Source organism: Macaca fascicularis, chromosome 8 (genome assembly GCF_037993035.2).
Source record: "Macaca fascicularis isolate 582-1 chromosome 8, T2T-MFA8v1.1".
Taxonomy (NCBI): domain Eukaryota; kingdom Metazoa; phylum Chordata; class Mammalia; order Primates; family Cercopithecidae; genus Macaca; species Macaca fascicularis.
The window spans coordinates 46696918-46711531 of NC_088382.1; the positions used below are offsets into that span (position 1 = coordinate 46696918).

Consider the following 14614-nt stretch of genomic DNA (forward strand, 5'->3'; position numbering starts at 1 on the left):
GGAGCAGCGCAGGGCGGGGCGCGGCGGGCAGGCAGGGGCGGCCGAGCGGTCGGCGGGCATGAGCGGTGCGGGCAGGGCGCTGGTCGTGCTGCTGCTGGCCGCGTCAGTGCTGAGCGCCGCACTGCTGGTCCCCGGCGGCTCTTCGGAGCGCGATGCCCAGGCCGCGCCGCCTCGAGGTGAGTGCACGCCTCCTACCGCCGCCCGGCCGGCTCCGAGCGCGGCGTCCCCTTCCCGCGGCGCCGCCCCTACCTCCGTGCGCGGCGCCGAGGGCTAGGCCGGGCCGGAACCGCCCCCACGGCCCAGGCTGTTTCTGCGACTTCGCGGTCCCACGCCCCAGACCGGAGGCGGGACTTCGGGCTGCTGCGGCCGGGCCCAGCGGAGGCGGGGGAGGGGGCGGTTCGGGCCGCGGCGGAGTGGCACCTGGGCGCCCAGGCGGCGCCCACCCCTGCAGAACCTGCGTCCCGGCGCCTTCGGTCTAAACAGAGGCCTCGGATCGGGACGCTGGGAACTCCCCACACTGGCAGCCAGGAGGCGGGCCAGCCAAGGACCGGGGCGGGGGGGGCTCGGACTCCCCCTGCACCCAGTCCACTGTTCGCAGGGACTTAGAGCAGGGTCACTTCCCCGAGGGCCTAGCCCCCGAGGACGTGGCGCCGGAGCCGTGCGACCCATTGGCTTCAGCGGGTGGGAAGCCTGGGGCCGGGACGCGCTTTTACCCCGCGCTGGGGTTGAACCCGCGTAGATGTGCGGCGGGTGAGGAACCGCGGAGAAGGCGGTGGGGGCGCGGCCTGCATGCAGCCTGGTCCCGGGCGAGCCCTTCGCGCGTCTCGCCTCGGCGCGTTTTCCCTCCAGGGTGACTGGGAAGCCGCCGCCTCCGAGTCGGGGTCGCGGCCTGGGAGGGGCTGGGCTGGGCGCTTTTGCCGGGGCCCCGGGCTCCTGTCCAGTGCTCTGGCTTAAGAGGCGCTCAGCTCAGCCTGTGATTGCACAACTGGCTACAATGACAAATACAGATTCCAGGCCTCCATCTAGACCCCTGGACCGGGGAGCCCCAGGCCTTAGGAGGTCCTTCGCACACGCCCCTCCCAGAGGGGTCGGGCAAGCACCGCAAACCCCTTTGGGTAGAAGGGTCCACACCTGGGACGGTGGGAATCACCTGCTTTTCTTTCCCCTTTCGCGCCCTTATCTTGGTCATAATACGAAGTTTTAGTGTCTGTGTATGGAGTTCAAACGACCCCTCCTCCCCAGGCAGAAGCTGGAGGAGAAATGCGTCGTGAATTTTGGAAAAGCGGCTCAGCGGATTACATTTTGTGTGCTCCTTGATTCACCCAACCTGGATCTCCAGCCCTCCCCTCCTTTAAAATTGCAAGGACCCCGGGGAGGTTATGTAATCTGCCTGATCACAATTGTCAGGGACTGATCCCGCTGAACGCTCTTTGCATTTTAGCACCAGTATTAGCTTATCAAAGGGCACTTACTTTAGGTAGAGGTGATTTGTAAATAGTAATCACTGGTAGTGAAGGGAAGCCGCGTTGAGACCGCAAGCTTTTCCTGCCGCGTGGAGCCCATGTTTGGGCTGACAGCTTTCCTACTAAAAACGTCATCCATCATCTTCCTTTTTGAAAATTCAGCATGTACTTGAAAAAAAAAAAAAAAAGTAGACTATGTCTTTAAAAATATGCCCAGCTAAGATAACTCACGAGAAGAGAGCTAGACCAGAAATTAAATACTTGGAAAGGAAATAAAAGTGTAATACACAAGCAGCACATTTATCCCCGCTCTATTGGAAGGTGGCTTTATTTGGTTATTTGCCCACCAAGACGATGTAGACCAGAGGAGAGAGAAGGAATTAATTGTTCTTTTGTCGGTAACGCTCTGTGGGTATTGCCCTGGAATTTCTTAGGTCAGCTGCTGTGTGGGAAGGTGACAGCTTTTTCTTGAAGCTGAACATCAAGCTCAGTTTCGAGGTCATATTTGATGGCTTAGTAATCGGGTCCTTTGGTCGTGTCTGTAAGTGATACAGACTGTTGTTATTATTTTAAAATACCACATTCAAATAATGCAAAGTAAAACAAAAAAGGTGTCAAAATCCGCTGGCTTTACTCTGACAGTCTCTAGCTGTGGTTCCCTAGCTGTGTTCCTCACCCTCCGCTGCACAGTCGAATCCCTTTGGGAGGTTCGTTGTTTTTTGTGGGAAATTTAAAAAATCATGCTGATTGGGTAGAGATTCTGATTTAATTAGTCTGGAATGGGGCCAGGGCATTGTTAACTTTTGTTGTTTTTTTAGAGCTTCCTGAGGTAATTCTGACATTCACTGAAAACTGAGCCCCTCTGCACATTCCCAAATAGCATAGTTAGTAACAATGACAATGAAGAGCTTTCAGCCTAAAATTCATGTGGATAATCTAAGTATATAAAACAAGTACCTTATTCCGCTCACCACCAGAGGCTTAGAGAAACATGAGTACACACAGTAGTTATTCCATCTACGACGGGATGATGGTATGTGGAGAAATTACGAAGGAAAAGCTCATGGCTTCATCGTCTATTGGCCATGATCAAGTGTAGGAAAAAGTCTACAGAGAGTGACTAGAAATTTGAAAATGGAAGCCATTAAAACTGAAGAAGGGAAATGAAAACTTTTAAAACAATGATGACAAATTGACAAAAGATTTAATATTTTTGTCTGTAATGTAGAGAAGTTATGCAAATACCTCAGAAGGTGTCAGGGATTAAATAAAAGTGGTTAAATAAATAATTCAAGAATTCATATGAAAGGCACATACTGATGGTAAACATTTGGAAAACATGTTCAAACTAGTTAATCACAAGTTCAAAACTAAAATAATTAGGACGTGCCATTTTCTATCCACCAGGCTAACAAATGAGGAAAACATGGAAAAGGCTAATCAGGCTGGGCTGATAGGGAGGGATCTGTTGAGGCTCAGGAGACTGGTTAGCGGTTAGGTGCACAGTTAGACTGACCTCAGCTTAAATCCTGGCTGATAGTAGGTGACCTTCAGATGCCTCATCCCAGAATGGAGACACCAGGAGCTATTTCTTTTTCTTTTTTCTTTATTTTTTTTTTTTTTGAGACAGAGTCTCGCTCTGTCCCCCAGGCTGGAGTGCAGTGGGGTGAACTCAGCTCACTGCAAACTCTGCCTCCCGGGTTCATGCCATTCTCCTGCCTCAGCCTCCCGAGTAGCTGGGACTACAGGCGCCTGCCACCACACCTGGCTAATTTTTTTTTTTTTATTTTTTTATTTTTTTAGTAGAGAGGGCGTTTCACCGTGTTAGCCAGGATGGTCTCGATCTCCTGACCTCATGATCCGCCCGCCTGGGCCTCTCAAAGTGCTGGGATTACAGGCGTGAGCCACCACGCCCGACTCACCAGGAGCTATTTCACAGAGCTGTTGGGGCCTGGTGATTCTTTGGTAAGTGTGGTTCTTTGTATTATCTGGGAGATCTCAACCATCACAGTTGTCGTTAGAAATCAGCACGCCTAAATTGGAGAGAAATGTTGTAAAGCATATCAGAAGCTATTCAAAAGCCTGTTTTTGGTTAAAGATTTTACTCTTGGGCCAGTGTGGTGGCTCACGCCTGTAGTTCTAACACTTTTGGGAGGTCGAGGTGGGTGAATTACTTGAGCCCAGGAGGTTGAGACCAGCCTAGGTAACATGGTGAAACCCTGTGTCTACAAAAAAATACCAAAAAAAAAAAAAAAAAAAAAATAGCTGGATGTGCCAGCATGTTCCTGTAGTCCCAACTACTTGGGAGGCTGATGTGGGAAGATTGCTTGAGCCCAGGAGGTTGAGGCTGCAGTGGGCCACTGCACTCCAGTCTGGGAGACAGAGCAAGACTCTGTCTCAAAAAAAAAAAAAAAAATTAACTGGATGTTCCGATCCTGAAGAGGCTCTGTTGACCTCTGCATTGGTTGGATGTGGCCTGGATCACTATAACGTCCATGTGTTGAGCACTTGTTTTATTTCTGTGCCAACCGTTTCGTAGGTGGTCAAGTTTAGCTTTCCCAACGGTCTCATGAAGCACATACTCTTATGACCCTTAATTTATTGGTGAGGAACCTGAGGCAGGTTGTGGTTCAGATTCAAGTTTAAATTGAATTTATCCCACTATGTCATACTCCAGGTCCCAAACCTTGCTTCCATTGAAAGCTTTCCAGGAGACCAAAGAACAGAAAAAATGATTGTGAAAGCTTTCTTTGGCCTAGAGAACAAAAAACTGTAGTGGATTATTAAGAGTTTTATACTGCAGGGCTTGTCTTCACTGAGAGCTAAATAAGGGTAAATTAAGATAAACTTAAAAATGAGGGATTGAGGCCCAACACAGTGGCTCACACCTATAATCCCAGCACTTTGGGAGGCTGAGGTGGGCAGATCACGAGGTCAAGAGATCGAGACCATCTTGGCCAACATGGTGAAACCCCATCTCTACTAAAAATACAAAAATTAGCTGGGTTTGGTGGTACGTGTCTGTAGTCCCAGCTACTCGGGAGGCTGAGGCAGAAGAATGGCTTGAACCCAGGTGGTAGAGGTTGCAGTGAGCCGAGATCGCGCCACTGCACTCCAGCCTGGGTGACAGAGCAAGAGGGATTGAGCTGGCTATGTGAAGAATTCCCGATTCTGCCATTCAAATGAGTGACTAGGGAGCCCAGAGGAAGCTTTCCCATTACAAAATAGAGAACCGAGTTCTTACCTTCCTCATTGTGTTATTAAGTAGTTCCCCATTTTTTTCTTTTGGGTAAATTTACTTAGAGGATAAATTAACTTCTCTTTTATATAATATCATATAAACGGCCAGTTGGTTGAAATGAACCACTTTGCTTTGACTTTTGACAAGAGCAGTTCACTCTATTTTTCCTACCAAATTGGCACACATGATTTTAGAATGTGTGTCATCTTTCTGTCATCCTCAGAACATCATCTAGTGAACTGGTGAGCTGTGTGATGAGTGAATCCAGGAAGCAGTGAGTTTCTCTGCCCTTCAGACTGAGGCTTGTCTTAAAACTATCTCCTTACCCCTCTCCGATCTGCCATGAAAATTAGGAGATTCCAAACTCCGAAACAAAGTGATAGAAAGCAGCACTTCTTAAACTTTCGAGGCACGTGCACCCCACCCCTGGGCCTTGCTAACCTGTCTGACTCAAGTGAGTTCTGCATTTCTAACAAGCTGCCTGGCTACAGTCGCAGCTGAGTAACATGGTAGGGGAGAAAGCTTGAACTTTAGAGTCATACAAATTGGGTTCATATCAGTGATTTCATTGAAAAACCGTGACCACAGACAGTTAGGTAATTCTTGAGAGGCTTAATTTATTCATCTGTAAAGGGGGGGGGGAAATACCTAGCTCATGAGATTGTCATTACTGTAGGGAAACTACTAAATTCAGTACATGTCACATCTTAGCACTTGATGAATATAAGTTCCTCACACGATCCTTTGATGCACTAGATGTGAGTGGTGTTGACTGAATCCTCTTTTGTAGTAGAGACATCTGTGCAAAAGGAGACCTGCGTGTGTGTGCACATGCATGCACGCACATATATCTGCACATACACAAAGTAATGTGTGGGAGACCACAGAAATCCCAGAGTGTAGGGTTTTGAGAAGCACTACTGGAAGCAACTGTTCACATGAATGTACTTTGTCTCTAACACATCTTTCGGTTACCTTCTTTTTTTTTTTTTTTTTTAACTTTTCCTAATTTTTACCAGACTTAGACAAAAAAAGACATGTAGAGCTGAAGATGGATCAGGCTTTGCTACTCATCCATAATGAACTTCTTGGGGCCAACTTGACTGTCTACTGGAAATCTGAATGCTGTTATCACGTATGTATCAGTTCACACTCAGTTCTGTTTGCTTTGGGGCTTGTTTGATATGATCCTTAATGCTTTCATATCTAAAGCCCCTCACAAGTTAATTTCAGTTTTGCACCTAAGGAAACAAAGAAGCTATATAAAGAATCAGAAGAAATACAGTCAGAGGAGGATGCCTAGGAATGCACAGCATCCATTTTTATCTTTTCATCTACCCATCCTTTAAAAAAGCAGTTCTCAGGGATGAACAACCTTGATAGACTATGTTTTATTTTCCTCCCCTCTAGTGCAAAACCCTCTTGCTGGACCAGAGAAGGAAGGAGTGGGACACCAGGGTATTCTCCAGGGGCCAGCAGAGTGGGCAGCCAGCAGGAAGGTGCAAGTTGAGGGAGTGGCAGTTATTCCGAGGCCCTGCCTCCCTGATGATAACAAATGCGTTTTCTCTGAAGGTTTTACTCCTATTCTAGACCTTGTTGCTTTTAAGGACAAGGCTATTCTTTTATGTAAAATAAAATACTCTACTATGTAACCATAAAAAAAGAACAAAATCATGTCCTTTGTAGCAACATGGATGCAGTTGGAGGCCAATATCCTAAGTGAATTAACACAGGAACAGAAAGCTAAATACTGTATGTTCTCACTTCTAAGAGGAGCTAAGCATTGGGTACTCATGAACATAAAGGTGGGAACAGGAGATACTAGGGACTATTTGAGCTGCAGTACCCAAGCAGTACTGAAAAACTTGGGTACTACAGCCGAGCAGTACCTATATGGCTGAAAAACTACCTACTGGGTACTGTGCTCACTGCCTGGGAGACAGGATCATTCAGGTCCCAAACTTTAGTATCATGCAATATACCCATGTAACAAACCTGCACATGTGCCCCTAAATCTAAAATAAAAATTGAAATGATAAAATGTTTTTACTGGGCACAGTGGCTCACGCCTGTAATTCCAGCACTTTGGGAGACCGAGGCGGGTGGATCACCTGAGGTCTAATACCAGCTACGTGGGAGGCTGAGGCAGGAGAATCACTTGAACCCGGGAGGTGGAGGTTGCAGTGAGCTGAGATTGCACCGTTGCACTCTAACCTGGGCAACAAAAGCAAAACTCTGTCTCAAAAAAAAAAAATTTTATTGCCAAATTGAGAGCTTTATTATACCTACCATCAGAGGATGAATTTTAATTTATATTGGGTGACTGTTTACTGTAAATGCTTTAAAAAACAAACTTAAAATCTCCAGTGTGGGCACCAGCTGAAAAGATGATGGAGCAATAGGTGATACCTTCTCTATTTGAATAAACCTACTGAAAGCTCTGTAAAGTAATATGAAACAAGCAAAAGTCTATTAAGAAAAAGTAGCTTAAGACAAAGAAAAAATTTATTGGCCCACAAGAAGAACCTAAAAGAATCTTGAAAATAATCAACAATAGCTGAAATTAAAAAGTGACAGGAATCAGATACTTCAGTGAATGGGCAAAATGTCTTCTAAAGACAATAAGGGTCTAAAATCCACAGAAAAACAAGTTGAGCAGGGAAAAGACTGTTGTCAAGGTGTTAGGTGTAGGGCAAGTAAGACCATTATTAGAATAAAACAAATAGGGTCACTGGAGTACAACAATGATGCTATGGACAAATTAAAGAATTAAAAAAGAGGCCGGGCACCACCGTAATCCCAGCACTTTGGGAGGCCAAGGAGGGTGGATCACCTGAGGTCTGGAGTTCAAGACCAGCCTGGCCAACATGATGAAACCCCATCTCTACTAAAAAATACAAAACATTAACTGGGCATGGTAACAGGTGCCTGTAATCCCAGCTACTTGGGAGGCTGAGGCTGGAGAATCACTTGAACCTGGTGGGGGCAGAGGTTGCAGTGAGCCGAGATCGTGCCCACTCTAACCTAGGCAACAAGAGTGAAACTCCATCTCAAGAAAAAAAAAAAAAAAGAAAGAATTAAAAAACAGGAAAACAGACCATGCATGGTGGCTCACTCTTATAATCCTAGCACTTTGGGAGGCCTAGGTGGGCAGATCATGAGGTGAGGAGTTTGAGACCAGCCTGGCCAGCATGGTGAAACCCCATCTCTACTAAAAATACAAACATTAGCTGGGCACAGTGGTGTGTGCCTGTAATCCCAGCTACTTGGGAGGCTGAGGCAGGAGAATCGTTTAACCCCGGGAAGCAGAGGTGGCAGTGAGCTGAGATTGAGCCACTGCACTCCAGCCTGGGTGTCAGGGTGAGACTCTGTCTTAAAATAAATAAATAAATAAACAAACAAACAGAAGAATTAACTGCATGAGACTGTTTTAAGAAAAAAATTGCCAATTTATTTAAAAGAATGGAGATAATTATGTCAGGAAAATGTATAAAGAAGTGACACAGGGTTTGTATTTAATCATAGTAGCAGAAAATATCCCATTATAGTAAAAAAGATTTTAGCCTGGAAACTGGAAAGACACTTATGACCCTTTTAAGATTAACCAGAGACTGATAAAATTTGTCTAGATAGAAACTTTGAACATAAATTTTGAACTTTAATGATAATTTTAAAAATTTTAAGCAGATGTAGGTTTTAGGAAACACAAGCATGTAAAAAAATGCAAATGATAATAACTTTGTATATCAGTATACCAGATAATAAAAATCTGGGGCTGATGGAAGGATATCTTTAAGATATTTAAGGTGAAGATATGCCCAAGAGGTCAGTTACTAGCTGAGTTGAAGAATTTCCTGTTCTGTTTCCTTCTTTATCTTACTTCCTTAAAGTAGAAAGACCATTTATTTTATTTATTTATTTATTTTAAGACGGAGTCTTGCTTTGTCGCCCAGGCTGGAGGGCAGTGGAACGATCTCGGCTCATGGCAACCTCCACCTCCTGGGTTCAAGTGATTCTCCTGCCTCAGCCCCCCGAGTAGCTGGGATTACAGGCACCCGTCACCGCGCCTGATAATTTTGTATTTTTAGTAGAGACAGGGTTTCACCGTTTTGGCCAGGCTGGTCCTGAACTCCTGACCTTGTGATCCGCCTGCTTTGGCCTCCCAAAGTGCTGGGATTACCGATGTGAGCCACCGTGCCTGGCCAGCATTTAGTTTTTATAAGTAAGACGTTCTCAGTATGGTAAACAGTTAATGTTTCTGTATCTTTAAAATATTACTAAAAAAAGAAGACTGAGCCATGTCAGGTAGTTCACACTTGTAATCCCAGCACTTTGGGAAGCCAAGGCGAGATGATCACTTGAGGTAGGAGTTTGAGACCAGCTTGGGCAACAAAGTAAGATCTCATCTCTTTTAAAAAAAAAAAAAAAGAAAAAAGAAAAAAGAAACAAGACTGTACAATGTGGAAAATACGTAAAAAGAAGATATTGTGAATATTTAAAATTGCTTTTGAAAAGAGAAGAGCTATACATACATACATTGGTAAATAAAGTATTAAAAACTAAAATATATTATTGCACTCATAAAGAATACAATGAAAACTTGTACTTTTTGATGAAGTAGATGTTAGAATAAAAGGGGCTAGTTAAGCATTTGCATAAATAGTAAATACTAATACTAAAATATGAACACCCTAAATAAAAATAAATTTATGTGGGTCCCCAAAGTACATCAGAAATAATGGTAGCAGCTAATAATACAAAGCAAAGTCATAGTAGAGACAAATGATAAGATACTCTTATCAGGGCAAACATTTGAAGGTTTCATCATAGAGCTGGTGAACTGAGCTGAACAATGTCAGGGAGTGAGGTGGTTAAGAGCTTGGATTCTGCAGTCCGAGTGTCTGGTTTAAATCCCACCTCTGTCACTTGTGTTACTTTGGGTATGGGAGTTCTTACCTTCTCTCTGCTTCTCTTCCCCTGTGAAGCTGGAAAAATAATGGAACCTGCCCCTGAGCTCCCTGGGAGCGTTTCGTGACTGAGTACCTATAAGCTGAAGCAGAGCGAGACCTCTCCATGTGTCAGTATTACTGGCAATAGACATAAGTAACATATGTGGCAGAAATTAAATGAAAAAAGTAGATAAATTCAAATTCAAAAATTCCTGTATGTATTTGTTTCACAAAACACTCATCCTATGTTAAGTCAAAAGAGACTGAATAAATTTTAAAAAGCAGGGATTATATATATATTCTACCTCATACCTCTGCACAACAAAGAAACAAACTAATAAGGGTTATAATATAAATACGAGCATTTCTTAGAAAATCTTTAAATCAGGCCAAAGCAATTCCTATGAAAAAACGCATGTAAATGTTCATAATAATAAAGATGATGGTAATAGAAATCGCAGCTACTGTTTTCCTGAGGACTTGTTCAGTGTTTTAGGTCTGTCTCATTTAACTTACAACACTCCAATAGAGAGATTCTATGCAGGAGAGAGGATTTGCTGGAGATACTGAAATTAAGAAAAATAAAGTGACTTTTTTTGGGTTACCTAGCTGTTAGGTGGCAGAGCTACAATTCACCCCTCCTTGTAGCTTTGGAGGTTGGTCTTTATGTTAATTGGAAAGAAAAGGGGAGGCTAGACGCAGTAGTTCATACCTGTAATCCCAGCACTTTGGGAGGCCCAGGTGGGCAGATCACTTGAAGGTTAGGAGTTTGAGACCAGCCTGACTAACATGGTGAAACCCCGTCTCTACTAAAAATACAGAAATTAGCTGGGCATGGTGGTGGGCGCTTGTAGTCCCAGTTACTCGGAGGCTGAGGCAGGAGAATCACTTGAACCTGGGAAGCGGAGGTTGTAGTGAGCTGAGAGCACGCCACTGCACTCCAGCCTGGGTGACAGAGTGAGAGTCTATCTCAAGAAAGAAAAGGGGAAATGCAAAGCTATTCAGTAGGGATCTCAAGGTTTTTGAAAGCAAACAGTGTAATCTTCGAAACAAAAAGGAAAAGAAGCAATAATATTAATAAATACATAAGCTAGAAATTGAGAGCTGAATCGAAGTAAGAACAAGCTGAGAAATGATTTTTTTGTTTTTGAGGCAGAGTCTTGCTCTGTAGCCCAGGTTGGAGTGCAGTGGTGTGTGATCATGACTCACTGCACTCTCAAACTCCTGGGCTCAAGAAATCCTTCTGCTTCAGCCTCCCAAGTAGCTAGGACTATAGGCATGGACCATGACACTTAGCTAATTTTTTATTTAAAAATCTTTTGTAGAGACAGGGTCTTGCTGTGTTGCTCAAACTGATTTGGAACTCCTGGCCTCAAGTGATTCTCCTGCCTTGGCCTCCCAAAGTGCTAGAATTACAGGCATGAACCACAGATCTGGCTGAAAATGATACATTTTAATGAGAAAAATACAGGTTAAATGGAGAGATAGCCAATAAGCATTGATATCAAGACTAAACAGGAAAAATGACAGTGTTTCCCAAGTTAATTCATATACTTAACACAATTGTTGTTAATTTGTAAATAGAATCCGTTATGTAGTCTATATAAATAATTTCAAAATTCATATGGAAAAGTAAATGAGTCAGAGGATCAAAAGATGGCCCAAATTGGTCCAAGTATTGTGGGCTATTGTTAAGCTGATTTGACATTGTCTCCCCCAACAACCATGCTTGACTAGCTTAAAAGAAAAAAAAAAATGGCCCAAAAGAAGATTGGGCAATGTGGAGACTTGCTGTATTAGGTAAGATATATTGTGAGGCCATAATTGTTTATGTAGCCAAAAAAGAGAAATGAAGACTAACAGACCAATGTAAGTGTGAGAAGCAGAATCTAATTCGTGTAAGAACCTAGAGTATTATAACTAAGACCATGGGGAAAGGTATTTAAAATTACTGTATACCATGTATCAAGTACTCCAAGAGGATTCAAGTTAAAACATAAATGCACAAACTGAAAAAAATTTTAAAAGGCAGAATAGATTTTTAAAAAGTTTTATTTTTTTAATTGACACAATAATTGTACATATTTATGGGGTACAGTATCTCGAACTGCTGAGCTCAAGTGATCCCCCTGTCTCCCAGAGTGCTAGGATTACAATCCTCCCAGAGTGCTAGGATTACAGGTGTGAGCCACCATGCCCAGCCAATGTACATGTTGGGTAATATCAAGTTAGGGTAGTTAACATTTCCATCACCAAAACACTTGTCATTTCTTTGTGGTGAGATGGTTCAAAATCATCTCTTCATCTATTTTGTAATATACATTACATTATTGTTAACTGTAGTCACCCTACTGTGCCATATGTCACCAGAACTGATCCCATTCTAACTGTGACTTTACACCTGTTGACTAACCTCCCCATCTCCTCTTCCCTACTAACCTCTATTTACTTTCTACTTCTGTGAGGTCACATTTTTAGCTTTTACATGCGAATGAGATCATGTGGTATTTGTCTTTCTTGTCTTTCTTTGTCTGGCTTATTTCACTTAACATAATGTCCATTAGGCTTATCCATGTTGCTGCAAATGAGAGGATTTTATTCTTTTTTATAGCTGAATATTATTCCTCTGTGAATATATAGCACATTTCTTTGTCCATTCATCAGTTGATGGATAGTTAGGTTGATTCCATTTCTTAGCTATTATGAATAGTGCTGTAGTAAACATGGGAGTACAAGTATCCCTTTGACAAACTGATTTTCTTTCTTTTGGATCTATACCCAGTAGTGAGATTGTTGGATGATGTGGTAGTTTTATTTTAATTTTTAGGAACCTTCATATTGTTTCCCATAATGGCTGTACTAATTTACATTCCCAGCAACAGTGTGTAAGAGTACCCCTTTCTCCACATCCTTGCCAGCATGTGTTATTTTTTGTCTTTTTGATTGTACCCAATCTAAATAACTGAGTTGAGGTGCTATCTTATTGTGGTTTTGATTTACATTTCCCTGATTATCAGTGATGTGCATTTTTCATGTACCTGTTGGGATTTTTGTATCTTCCTTTTTTCCCCGATATATATATATATAGTTATATATGTCTTTTGAGAAATACCTACTTTGATTTATTGTCCATTTAAAAAATGAGATTTTTTTTGCTATTGAGGTATTTGAGTTCCTTATACATCCTGTCAGGTGAGTAGTATGTGAGTATTTTCTCCCATTCTATAGCTTGTTTCTTCATTCTGTGGATTGCTTCTTTCACTGTGCAGAGGCTTTTTTACTTTAATCCCATTTGTCTAGATTTGCTTTTGTTACCTATGCACCAATGTCATGCAGTGTTTCCCCTATGTTTACTTATAGTAGTTTCATAGTTGCAGGTCTTACATTTAAGCTTTTAATCCATTTTGAGTTGGTTTGTGAAAGATATGAGAGATAGGGGTCTAGTTTCTTTCTTCTACATGTAAATATCCAGTTTCCCAGTACCATTTATTGAAGAGACTGTGCTTTCCTCAATGTGTACCCTTTTGGTTTTTTTTTGGAGATGGAGTTTTGCTCTTTTTGCCCAGGCTGGAGTGCAATGGCGTAATCTCCGCTTACTGCTTACTGCAGCCTCCGCCTTCTGGGTTCAAGTGATTCTCCTGCCTCAGCCTCCTGAGTAGCTGGGATCACAGACACCCACCGCCATGCCTGGCTACTTTTGTATTTTTAGTAGAGACGAGGTTTTACCACATTGGCCAGGCTGGTCTCGAATTCCTGACCTCAGGTGATTTGCCAGCCTTGGCCTCCTAAAGTGCTGGGGTTACAGGCGTGAGCCACTGTGCCTGGCCATCTACTTTTTTGATGTAGGCATTTATTGCCATAAACTTCCCACTTAGAACTGGTTTTGCTGTATTTCATAGGTTTTGGAATGTTGTGTTTCCATTTTCATATGGAAGCAACATTTTTAGTTTTAAATTTCTTTTTACATTTTCTCAAGAAAATTTTAAATTTCTTTTTAAATTTTTTCTTTTCTGAGACGGAGTCTTGCTCTTTCACCCAGGCTGGAGAAAGGTGGCGTCATCTCAACTCACTGCAACCTCCACTCCCTGGATTCAAGTGATTCTCCTGCCTCAGCCTCCCGAGCAACTGGGATTATAGGTGCCCACCACCATGCCCAGCTAATTTAAAAAATTTTTTCGTTGACCCCTTGGTTATTCAGGAATATGTTGTTTAATTTTCATGGATTTGTACAGTTTCCAAAGTTCCTCCTCTTACTGATTTTTAGTTTTATTCCATTGTGGTCAGAAAGATAATTGATATGATTTTGATTTTTAAAATTTGTTTAGACTTGTCTGCTCCCTTTAGGTCTATTAATAATTGCTTTATATATTTAGTTATTCCAATGTTGGGTGCATATATATTTATAACCGTTACATCTTCCTGCTGTATCGATCATTTTATAATATGGCCTTTTATTTAATGGCCTCCTTTTTCTCTTTTTACAGTTTTTGGCTTAAAGTCTATGTCTTTCGTATTAGTACAGCTACTCTTGCCCTTTTTTTGTTTCCGTTTGCATAGAATACCTTTTTCCACCCCTTTTCTTTGAGTCTGTGTGTTCTTACAATTGAAGGGAGTCTCTTGTAGGCAGCATATGGTTGGGTCTTTTTTTTTTTTTTTTAAATCCATTCAGCTATTCTATGTCAGCAGAATACATTTTTGAATTAATGAAGCAATGGAAGAAATAACAAGCCAGATTAGTATGGCTATATTAAAAATTTAAAATTTATAATTGAAAACATAGCAGGATGAGACAGAAAGCACTAGAATGGAGAAATATTTGAGAGGTTTAAAAGTTAATATTATAGTATATGAGGACATTTTCTAAGATTATGTCAAGGGAACTTAGTATGTAAACAATGGTTCACACCATAGGAAACAAAATAACAAAATTATTGAATTATTTAATTTATGATCATTTTAAA

At 42.3% G+C, this 14614-nt stretch overlaps 1 protein-coding gene across 31 annotated transcripts in view; it reads left to right on the plus strand.

The window, feature by feature from the left end:
• HGSNAT (heparan-alpha-glucosaminide N-acetyltransferase) overlaps window positions 1-14614 on the plus strand; it is a 50456-nt gene continuing 35842 nt past the window's right edge. For 4 of the 31 annotated variants that reach the window (XM_065519173.2, XM_065519174.2, XM_073998768.1 and 1 more), the window contains exons 1-2: window positions 1-176; window positions 5724-5839. In XM_065519173.2, coding sequence (XP_065375245.1) covers window positions 59-176; window positions 5724-5839 — 234 coding nt within the window. In that variant the 5' untranslated portion in view covers window positions 1-58. Of the gene's footprint in view, window positions 177-565; window positions 751-3266; window positions 3429-4927; window positions 5159-5723; window positions 5840-14614 lie in introns of those variants that run through there. The other 27 variants (XM_065519176.2, XM_073998762.1, XM_073998770.1 and 24 more) reach the window with 13 other exon arrangements.